This window comes from Betta splendens, chromosome 3 (genome assembly GCF_900634795.4).
Source record: "Betta splendens chromosome 3, fBetSpl5.4, whole genome shotgun sequence".
NCBI lineage: Eukaryota > Metazoa > Chordata > Actinopteri > Anabantiformes > Osphronemidae > Betta > Betta splendens.
Genome location: NC_040883.2, coordinates 6,573,270 through 6,585,154, shown reverse-complemented (window position 1 = coordinate 6,585,154; position 11,885 = coordinate 6,573,270). Strand labels below are relative to the sequence as shown.

Genomic DNA, 11,885 nt, shown 5'->3' with positions numbered 1-11,885 from the left:
TTTTCATTCTGCTTTTACATTAAACATGTATTTTTATTAATTCATTTTTTAAGGCAATACTTCAGTGGGTACTATTCTTTCATTCTCATTTTCTCTGGCATCACACTTGTTCTTTAACATGAATGCTTTGCTGCCCGTTTCATCTCTTCTCATCAGGTGGTGACAGAGACGAGAGCGAGGATACGATGGGAGACCTGCGCAGGACAGAGTCCGACAGTGTTTTAAAAAAGGTCAGCATCTCAGAAGCCAGCTCTTCTTCTTGTGTTGCTGCTACACCCCCACGCCTCAATGAGAACCTCAGGCCGTAGGGGTGCATTTGTCCTCCGACATTAACAAAGCCATTAAGATATATTTAGCTGCCTCCTGTCCCTTCAGTGAATTAGCCTCCCGTCTCTTCTTGTCAGATCTGGTTGCTAATAGCAACCATTAGTTTAAGAATTGAGCAGCGGATGGAAATGAATGAGCTGCATAGGTGCTTTTTTAGGTTTACAATGAATTCCAACCTTTTGTAGTAATTTATCCTGAGTCCATCATCTTGTTCTGGTTTCAATGTACTGATTGTGTGTTTGTGTGCAGGGAGGAAACGCCAACCTGTTACTGTTGCTGCTGAAGAGGAACAGTGAGGTATTGCTCTCTTCCTGCCTCTAACTCAGTTAGAGCTGCTGTTTACATGGAAACTGTCAAAACGCTGTCCCAGCATCAGGCTATTTATGAGCTGAGGCAGTGGCAACAGCAGAATGTTTTTATTACTACTTTTGTGCGATGGTGCAATGCTGAATTAATCTAAACACCTTTTTTAAAGAAATAAAAGCCTGGTTGTAATGAATGCCACATAATGTAACAATTGCATTACTGAATATTGTTAGAATGAGTAACTTGTTTGTTGTTGTTGTCATAATACAGTACCATAACTCCTCTCATAAGATGTGTTATCTGAAAAATGAAAAAAAGGTTTGTGCCCAGTCATTAACTGGAGAATCGTGTCTTTGTTGGTACCAGTTACAAACTCCAGGCTTAGAAAGGAAGGTGCCATCAATCAAAATGAACAGGATGTTTCTGGCAACTTAGTATACATTACAAGTGATGTTTTGGGCCTGTGTGATGATCAGTGGTTTCTCTCTTACAGCAGGTCCTACACAGTGTCTCCAATCTACATCTGTTGCTCAGCACTCTGCAGGTAGGACACAGTCTGAAAATCTCATCCATGTGCTCAGTGTCAGAATTGGAATGATGCAATTCTGTGATGCTTTTTACTTCCCTTGTTCTGAAATTCAACTTTTGAAGAAAAAAAAAAAGAACTGAGTCATACTATGGTTCTGGGTCCATTTGGCCACATAGAAACGCATTTAAAACAAGACCAAATGTCACTAAACAGCAGGAGGCATGTGTCTGAACCAAACTCTGGACTCCACAGGCGGTGGTGGTCCAGCAAGACAGTTTCATAGAGGACCAGCGGCAGGCCCTCAGCGAGCGCTCCTCTTCGTGTACATCTTTATCTCGGCCATCCTCGCGGCCCGGCTCCCTCATTGAACAGGAGAAGCAGCGGAGCCTGGAGAAGCAGCGGCAGGAGCTGGCCTCCTTCCAGAGACAGCAGGCCGCGCATGCTGAGGAGAAGAGGAGGAGGGAGAAGGACTGGGAGCTCAGGGAACAGCAGCTGACTGAAAGGGAGCTGGTGGTGCACATACAGGTAGCTATACATTTGTAGTAATAAATATAATGTTGCTGCTTTGCTCTGCAATTTTTAGATGCCGTTGATTTGATTTTACAAGGAGTTTTGCTGCTGGGACACCTACATTTCTTCTATGTGAAATCAATAGCGTAACCCAACATTATCTGCGTAACGTATTATATATTTCTATGCAGCTGTGTTTACTGCTGCTTCTGCCAGTTTTAATAGAACGCCCGGACAGTAATTTTCCTTGTACTGCATTTTTCTGATAAATTACACCGTGGCCTTGTGCCAGGAACTCTGTGCCCTGCAGTGATTTCAGGCTGGCTTCAAAAATGAACCTTTGGCTAAAAAACCTTGTATTTTAAAGTATACTGACATCAAAGCTGCATCATAAACCTACACCAACTGTAAAGTTAATTTAAATGATACTGAAGATATGGAGCAAATGCTAACGGACTCGATTTATGAGGTTTTGAGTGCATTTATTTTCCTGTGAAACCCAAAAGGTATATTTTTAGTTTGCATTCATTAGTTTTATTGTCTGCAAAATTGTGTCAATGTAATGATGCAGATACGTATCACATTTTTCACCCATATCGTTTCAATAAATCTATCAATGCACCTTCAAACCACTGCAGGAGGAGGAGATTCTGAAGCAACAAAAGGAACTGGAAGAAGAAAAGCACAGGCTGCAGATTAGGAAAGAGGAGTACCAGAAAGACCTGGAGAGGCTGAGAGATGCTCAGAGGAAGTTGGAGAGAGACAGAGAGGCTGTGCAGCGCCAGTTCAACAAGATGGAGGAGCTCCGTTCAGATGAGGTGAGCAGGGACACTTGAAATCATAACAGTAATGATCCCTGCAGGAGAACAGCCTCTTCTGTTGCCCCTCGGATAAAGAGGCAGGAAGTCAGGTTTCACTTAACGCTACTTCAGCAAGGTTGATGTTGAGGGATGCATTCATTGGAGACTCAAACCAGGGTCCACTTGAAAGTTAATTTTAAAAGCTCTTCATGGTGTATTAATTAGCAAACAGTTTACATAAATACATTTCATATACCACCTACTTTTCAATAAAGTACTGTATAATAATATGGTTTGAAACATTTGTCTGTTTTCCGCTCAAGTTAATATTGTCACTGTCCATACATTTGTACAGTACAGGTATAGACGACATTTGTTCATCTGTCTGTTCTCCTTTCTCACGTACTTCCAGAGAACGTCCTCTACGACGTCTGATGAATCTCAGTTCCCTGGCACCTCCCACTCTCTGGAGCTGGACCCACAGGAGCTCTCCTCTTCCTCGTCCTCGCTGCCCCAGCGATTCAAGCCCAAAGGGAAAGGCCTCAATCCCTTTACCTCATCCTCCACCAACACCAGCATCAAGGCCAGCGAAACCAACCACCAGATCTCAAAGAGCCTGCTGCAGCTGGCGAAGAGCAAGAGCAAAGAGGGCAAGGATAAAAAGAAGAAGAAGGGCAAAAGTGGGAGCTCACAGCCAACAGGTAAACAGTGGGGAGCAGGCTGATTAGCATTTACAGCAGGTTAAAACAGCATTATTGCTTTCAGAAGGTCATCTATAGCAAGAATGAGCCATTTCTAGGTGATTATCAACAATAAGCAGCACCCGTCATGGCGTGTTGAGCTTGTCATGACAGTGTGACGGCTTCAAAGTCATCCTGCACGATGCTGCTTCTGCATCTCCGTGACTCCTCGTACACGTAGCTACAGTCACTCCGCTCTGTATTTCTCTCAGGTCATTGTAACGTGCAGCAGTTCTGCTGGGTCCTAGCACCAGCCATGCTCATGTCATTGATTCCGGATTCTGGTCCCCACTACATGCTAATTATGTTCAGAGGACTAGTTGACTGCACTGCTGTGCACTGTTGTTGTTATGATCCAGGTACAAGAAAGCAACAGCTTTAGGGTTTGTTTGGGTTTTTTTACATCAAAAGTTTACGTTTATTTACAAAGTGTATTCAGCAAAAGCAGAACGATTTTTTTTAGCATGGTGTGTGTTATTTTTTCATTTTGCCAGTTTCTGCACTCTGAAAACTTGCCTCGTGTGCGTGCACCAAAAGGCACTGTCTGGATTAAAAATGTAATACATTTGCGGTTTGATGAATCCTCTGACTTCACATGGATCTGGCTTTATGATCAGTCCGAGTGGGGAAACACGAGTTCATCTCTAGATGTGGAACGCTGCTCTGACACAACGGCACATTACGCTGCTCACTGAGGCGGCCGTTGTCAATTCTTTAATGGATCTCAATGACAGCTCACTGCACTGGGCTGAGGGTTTGATCAATGTGGAGCTAAACCCACATGTGAACTGAATGATCCAACACACCAGCTGCTTGGTGAGGTGACTCACTGATTCCTCTCTTCTATTTCTTCCAGACCCCCATCACCTCCCAGAGCCTCCTGTGGATGGAGAGATCTTCTTCTGCTGAGAGAAGTGGCTCTACTCGTAAACCTTCTCCTCATCGTTGACCCGCCTTGCCTTTCTAACTTATATAGGATAATGTGTCGCTGCCAAGTAGCAACACATTCCGACTCAAATGTAACATTGGGAAAGATTTAGTTTTACATACGAGCTGTGTAACAGAATTTACAGGAAACAAGACGCAGTATGTGTTTTCTTACTTTTAAAAATCAAATACCACTTATTTTCTAATTTCCGGAAATGAAAATATTTTATTCATTGTATGCAATTAAGCATACAAATGCAGCACATTTAGCAGTAAACATGCATTGGTGGTGCACTTTTCACTTTTTTGATGTGTCTCTTTATCAAAACTGATGTTGGTGCCTCTAAATGCCACATACACCATGTCTGAGTCTGTCAACTTAGACATAGATACAGTTTGAATGTCAACACGCAGACTCACTGCTAATCTCCTCTGATAACTACATACGTTTTGCTCTAGACACGATGCATGTTGGAAAAACAGTTTGCATATTTTATTTTACAGTAGTTTGTTTCAGTGTTCCATTTTTTAATCCTTATGTACAAATACACATTGAAAGAAGATGGCAGACAGTACTTTAGTTAATTTAAAAAACGTGTGTGATTACATTCACAAACTTTGTCAGTCGTCTCATGAATTAAGGCTATTGTTCATTTTGAAGTGAAAATGCACGTGTCTGTTCAATTCATCTTCATCAGGATTGATACACGTGTCCAATGGCTCCATTTCTGTCCTTTAGTCTGTGTTAGAGCTTAATCCTGATTCATCTGTCTGTCAGTGGGCTTCATGCCGCCCTCATCCTTTGTGTTTTTACTTGCATGTAACTCTGCAGGTAGCCTATTAATGGCTCGCGTCTGTTAAAGAGTTGAACTTACTTTTTCAGCGTCCGTCTTTGAGCTCTGATAATAAACTCTGTGGACATGGATGACTGGAAGACTGCTAATTTAGAGACAGAGGAGCTGGTTTGACAAAATGAGAAAGGGCATTAGCTCAAAACACCAAATGACGTTCAGTGGCTAATCAGCCTGAGCCTCTGATCATTTCTAATCGACACACATCACTGTTGTTCAGCACCTTGGTCTGAACACGTTGATGCTTCTTTTGAAAGATCTTTATATTTCCTTTTTTCTTTTTTTTTTATCAAGGGCACTGATGCTAATGGAAAGTGAGAATGATCCAAAGATGCTTTGGTTCAGTTCTGCTTGGGGGCTAGCAGCTGTTCTGTACAGTGCTGATTCCCAGGTGACCTGTCAGACCTGTGTTATTTGTTTTGTGTTTTAGCGCCACTAAAACCCAGATAGCTGGCAACACAACTACCTGCAGGACAGGTAGGAAGTAAAAAAAATAAAAGGGTCGCCATCCAGTGCATAACAGAGCAGTGTCACTGCACCGCTTCATCGCTGCCTGTTTTGTGTCGTGTTTAAGTGCTTGTTCAGTAACTCAGTGTCTGTGTTAAGGGTTTGACTTCAGTCCAGGCTGGTTTCTAAAGGAGTCTCCTCTAAGAAGCTTACAGGCCCAGCCAATTAGCTGCTTCATGTCATTGTTTATGTCTTTGGTGTAATCCTGTCAAAGTAACAGACATTGGCTTAGTTGTTTTTCCCAGACTCGGTGTGTTTTGACCACTAGGGAGCACTGCACCGATGACTAAAGTTCCCTTCCTCAGAAAGTTTGAAGCTATTCATTTTAAATGTTGCTTTTTCCTATATATTCTCCCTGCTGTGCAAAATTGGCATATTTTTCTCAGCAGGTCACTGCCATACGGAGATAATAATGTGATGAGCGTGGGCTCTCACACTCTAACATTTTTCCCTACGGCATTTGTAACCGAATGCACGCGCAAATAAGTTGTCAAAGATCGTAATTGGTTATTCAGTGAAAGCAGTCAGCAGCGGCTTTAATATTGAGATAAAAGGTCTAGCATTTGGAGACCACGGGCCTTCCTGTGTAAGAGACAATCAGACGCGAGTCACAAAACAATGACGGGCCTATCCACGAGAAGAGCGTGTCCATCAGGTGAACCCTGCTTAGCCTTATACTCGGTGCACAAAGAGTAGAACCCTGCATCTTCTCAGGGCAGAGAGGAGAACTTTATACAGTACCTCTGCTTGGAAGCAAAGGCTGTTTGTACTATATGAATGGTACACTGTTGATTCTCAACATTATTATAAAAAGGGCAAATTTGTAAATATGATTCATGTACAAAACAAATCATATGTAAAAAGAAAAATTGTTTTACTTGTGATTTATTGCAATGTTTTGTAAGAATGTTTTATTTATGTTTATTCTCACCTCTCTGGTGACAAGTCATATTCTCCTATAATTAAAAAAAATCATATTAGACCTTATAGAGTCTTTGTTGTCCTTTGTCTCAATTTGCTGCAATTTACAAAACGGTGCTTGTTTGTTTGATGTGATGTTTGTAGATTTGTGATCAAAGTTCATGCGCATGTGCATGGTTGTGTCCACAGATGAGACATGAACTCATTATGAAGCCACCAGATCAAGTAAGCAGCGTTTTTCTGTTTAAAGGCCATTTAAGATCAATTGTTACTGTCCAGAGCCATGACGCAACCACATTTTTCTAACTACAGAAATAAAATGCGTATATGTATCTATATATATATATGTCTATCTATATATAGAGAGAGATATATATCTCACATCAGAGTTCTCAACATTGTAGAAGCATCGTTGCTGGAGGAAAAGCAGGCAGCCATCTTGACAGATTGACACTGGTGCGTGCACACACATACACACACAGATCAGCATTTTTACCTGCTGATAAATAGAGAGTAGCTGTAATCGCTCTCTGCGCTGCAGACACTTCTGCTGGTGCAGCCCTGCAGTGTTTTGACTCTGGAAAGTGAAGTTTGGTCTCTAACTGTGGGGTCTTTCGCGTCTCGCCTGTGTTCGTCGGCATCTCTGTACGTGTCCTGAGCCAGTGCAGTGTAAGTTTGGTGTATTGGAGCAAATTACTACAAAGGTTGTTTCATGTTTTTCTGTATGTTCCCACCACGAGTGTAGAGCAGCAATCAACTGATACCCAGTGGCAGAAGGCTGATGGTCCCATCGGCTTCTGGTTGTCATGGCGACGTGGGGTAAAGCCGAGGATGAAATCCCGAAAAAGGTGAGAGACAGAAAAGATCACAAGAAAAGCAACTATGTAATTATTGCAAATTAAATTGTTGTATCGTAGAAGACTTACAGTAAATAATTATTTGGCTCTGGCAGATAAGTCTGTGCAGCTCCAGTGGCTAACGACAAACAGTTGAGGTTTCATGGCGCGCTCCCACATATTTAAATGATCTGCCACAGATGAGATAAGTTTGACACTGTCGAGCTAATTATTGTTGCATCACAATCGACCAAATCTGCCTAATTGATAGTTTTAAAGCAGCTTTGCGCCGAGCTGAGCTGGATAAAGAGACGGCGGCTGACACAATACTTTAATGTGATCAAAGTGTCAGCCTCTCCCAGTCAGCTGATCTGTCGCAGCATTTCACTTACAGATGGAGTCTGTACAGCAGCTCATTCCACTCAGAGGGGTCAGAGGTCAGAGCAGCTCAGGGACCTTTAGTAGTAGGGAAGCGTTACCGGCTCAGATCACTGGTTATTAGGAGGTGGGAGAAGCATTTAGAGTCTGTAGAGTAAGTAAAAGTAGGAATATTATATGCTAAAAGTTGAGCTAAAAGTCATTTTTACATACAGTAAATTTGATCTGGTCTTCATCAAGGTACCAATAAGCTAATGACACATGAAAATCAACAGTCATTTTCTTATGTCTTTGTTGAACACATGCAGGTTCTGCACAAGTGAGTATTCGGTTTGACCATTGATTTAACAGCATTATCTTTGGATTCTGTTGGCTGTGGTTCAGACACACATTACAATCACACTGATCAGCAGGAATTCACTGCAGTTTGTGCTTCCTGTGGGGATTTTACAGGCTATATGAAGTTTTGTCCGACTGTTCTTGGCTTTTCTTTATCAGTGTCCTGACAGTGAGATGCCAAACATCTATTAAGCATCTCTTCAAGCCTGCAGCTTCCAGCTACAAGCCGTGGTCCCTGCTGTCACTCTGCTGGTGTTGAAAGTCCGTTTGAAGCCAATCGCCCTTTGGTTAAAGTTGAAATACTTTTATCTCACTTTCTGCTGTGCTGACCACTCGAAACGCGCTCATGGTAATATGCACCATATGTCCTGTTACAGCAACGTTTCTAAAACGCTCTCAAGTCGTGGGATTGACACGGCACTTGGCATCACTGTATAATGTGAGGAGATAATTATAGTATGCGAGGGAATTGGCATATTTTAAAAGCTTAAAGCATAAAATGAAGTTGAACCTAATTGAATCCTTTTCCAGCTGAATGCTCTGAAGCTGAAGTCATGTGACTCATCAACACACACCGACGCTGGAGTCGCACGCTCGCACGAGCTTGTGTTCCCTCGTTCCCAGAGGGAGCGAGGCAGATCTCTCATTCCCAGCTCTGCAACAAAAGCAGCTCTATGCTCCCATCGCACACTGCAGCTGGCGGCTCAATGGACCCAGTTAAAGCTCACACCTACAAAGTAGCTGTATTTTCACACTCCGCCCAGGCTGAGGACTTTTTTATGAGCATTGTGCTCATAAATGGAACTCTTGGTATGCAGGAATGTGCTAAAACATTGGATGAGACACACTGAGGTGAGATCACTTAGTACTAGTGGACAGATGGGAGGCTCACAGCACTCTACAATCCATGATTCTACAGGAAACCTCTTGCCATTAAAGACATCAGGTGTTTTAAATTACACTTTGGTGGAGATAGAAATAGCAGCAGTCCTCTTCAGTGTTGTCTGACAGTAACATGTGTTTTGTAGTTCTACCCTAAGATATTATGGAATAATACCTAAAGGAAGGAGGCTTTATTATGACGAATGTAGTCATCTGCATTCACAGCCCTGAGGAGAGGTGAGTGCTGTTCCATGCTGGTCACTGATAATCACCAAGATTCTCTCAGTCCGTTTGAGGTTACTGATGTGTGAATGTGTTGCACTGATGATTTGCTGGATAATGGACTGCCACACAAACCCGAGGGGTGGAGATAGAAGAGATTTACTGCCGCAGCTTTAAGTATCACCAAGTCCTCCCTTGAGCGAGTATAGAGCGGCAGCCATGTAGCTCAGGCCGAAGAGTGGCTGTAGTTTCCCTCCCCATAATCATTGCATTGGCTTTTCTAGGCCTCTTATTTCCAGTCATAGATCGATGTGATTGGTTTTGTAAATCACAGCTGCGGAGCCTTCTATGCTGATGCCGATGTTGGACGTCATCGGCCACTGATTCATGTGTAGATGTGCTCCAGAGCTCGGTGATAACTCAGCTGCTAAACACTGTGCGGGACCAGCTGTGTGTACATGTCTGTCAACAGGTGCATGTGTGCACATCTCCCCGTGTGTTGAATAGAGAATAGAGGCTGTTGCATGTCTTCTGTGTCTACTTATTAAGTAGGTTTTAATCGATCCTCAGCCTAATTCACACAGGAGGAAAAAATGATTTGTTGAGCTTCTGCACAGACTTAGATTAAGTCCAGGGAAAATTGAGACTTGTAGATTTTGGGATTAATGATCCTGCTTTGCTCTGGTGGCGTCTGTCCTCTCTGACTAAATATTAATCTTTGTTCACATATCTTTAACCATTTAGTTTCCTTTTTTTGGTTATTGTTTTTTTTCACTCTTCTCTCACTCTTCATCTAGTATTTGGATTTTGTTCAGAATTGATGAGGACTGACACAGTGAGGCCTTCATCAAAGTAAGGCCTTCAACTCTGCCCCTCATGTATTTATTATTACATGTCCATTCTACAGAAGACTTTTTGGCAGAATCTCTTTTCATGCTGTGTGTGCTTTCTTGTATTTCCTCAGCAGAGTCCTGTTAAATCCCACTTTCTGCTGTGTAATGAGCTTGCTGTTGTTTTCACCAGTGAGCTACTGTGGCCGTCATCCTGTCTGGCTTTTCTTTTGTTTTTAATAGTTTTGCATCTGTGCTTTCTTTCATTTAGTGATTGTACTGGGAAAAAAAATCATAAAAGCCACATCACCCTTGAGACACTTTTGTTCTAGCTATAGACACATTACTGCTCCCGACGTGTCTTTGTCAAATTCATAATAACGGCAACCACCTTCTCAAATGTGATTACCTTTGTCCTGTTGTGTGGGCATGCTGCTAACGCACCTCTTGTTGATCCCTGCAGAAAAAGATGAGTTGCAGCATTGTGCGAAGGCTTGGTATCCCAGAATGCATTTTGCTTGTGACCCAGAGGATAACAAAGTACCCAGTACTGATTCAGAGAATGCTAAAGATTCAAGGCCAAGAACACTCCATGTGTGACATCAGACAGATGTGTTGCCAATATTGTATCCAGAAGTCAGAGGAATTACCTAAAGTGCCTTTATGTTTTTTGACTGTTTTTATGAATCTAAATAGAATTCATAACTTTGGTGAATGGATTTTCTTTCTTTTACCACGAGAAATAATAATACTTTGTTTAAGCAGATGTATAGGCTCTTAGGAGAAACATCCATCATGCCTGTGAACTTGTGCCAACCTCCCTTCATGCATTTACTAACCTTTTCTTTATTTACTGAGATGTTGGCGTGAGTGTTTCCACACTGATTTAATTCTGTCCATCTGCCATCTAAACTGGTGAATATGTTAAAGATCCTGTGGAGATTTCCTCAACATCCTTCATGTTTCACCTTTTGCATACAGTATAAGTGTTTGATGTATGGAAACAAGACAGAGGTTTAAAATATCACATGAACAAAGCAGCTTCTTCTGTTGTTGCTTCAAGGGAAACACTGTGCAGTGGTTGACTGGGTTTGTTTAATACTGTTCAAGCTTTTGTGTTACTGCGATGTTTCCTATACAGTACAAAATCATTTATAACCAGGAGGAGCCCTAAGCCAACTTTCTTGCAGTAATTATACAATACCTTCACCTACTGGAACATGTGACAGAAAACAAGACAAAAAAGTCAAATCAAATAAGTTTAAAAACACTTTCACTTCGACTTAATATCCTTTCTGTCATTTGTCGGAGCATTTTGACACTAGGAATAAAATAACTGTCAGTTCCACCCGTTTCAGTAATAATACTCTAAAGCAACACACATCAGTGTCACTTGCTTTAAAAAAAAGAACCAAGTTGCATTTCCCTCCCATGATTGTATTGTGTTGTTTTGGAAGGTGTGTTTTTCAGATAGTTCTTTGAGCAGCTGAAATATTCTAAATGATATTTCTATCTGATTCAGAGCAGCTCGCATCAGTTGGCCTCCCACTGTGTACGTTCCCTCTAATCTTTCCCAAAAGCCTGTTTATAGTTCTATGTGGGAGGGGGAGCGTCAACTTAATCCCCAAGGTGCTTTAAGAAGACGCTCTCCTACTAACTTTGACATATACTGAGTGGGAATAAGACACTCAGAGTTAGAGTTGTTATTTTGGTAGAGAGGCCACTGAGTGTGTTTTTGTTCACCATGGGAACGTTGCAGGAAGATGTTATATTGAGACAAAAAAATGTATGTAAAACTATGAAACTTACTGGACTGGTGAGACCGACTCACCCCTGATCATTTTACAGCAATGGCATTAAGCCTCTCATCTCACTGTGTCACAGCTTGGTTCATATGTGACTCATCTGTTCTTATGTTAGAGGGAATAATATTTTCCAAAAAAAACATAAAACTGCAGAATGGAGTTGGATGAACTGGAG

At 41.9% G+C, this 11,885-nt stretch overlaps 1 protein-coding gene across 10 annotated transcripts in view; it reads left to right on the top strand.

Moving 5' to 3' along the window:
• LOC114852000 (A-kinase anchor protein 13) overlaps positions 1–6,484 on the top strand; it is a 61,979-nt gene extending 55,495 nt beyond the window's left edge. For 6 of the 10 annotated variants that reach the window (XM_041069995.2, XM_041069996.2, XM_041069994.2 and 3 more), the window contains 7 exons: positions 157–230; positions 577–624; positions 1,127–1,177; positions 1,415–1,687; positions 2,308–2,490; positions 2,885–3,173; positions 4,069–6,484. In XM_041069995.2, the coding sequence (XP_040925929.1) occupies positions 157–230; positions 577–624; positions 1,127–1,177; positions 1,415–1,687; positions 2,308–2,490; positions 2,885–3,173; positions 4,069–4,121 (971 nt within the window). In that variant the 3' untranslated portion in view covers positions 4,122–6,484. The remainder of the gene's footprint in view (positions 1–156; positions 231–576; positions 625–1,126; positions 1,178–1,414; positions 1,688–2,307; positions 2,491–2,884; positions 3,174–4,068) is intronic. The other 4 variants (XM_029143986.3, XM_029143982.3, XM_041069992.2 and 1 more) reach the window with 2 other exon arrangements.
• Positions 6,485–11,885: the final 5,401 nt, after the last annotated feature.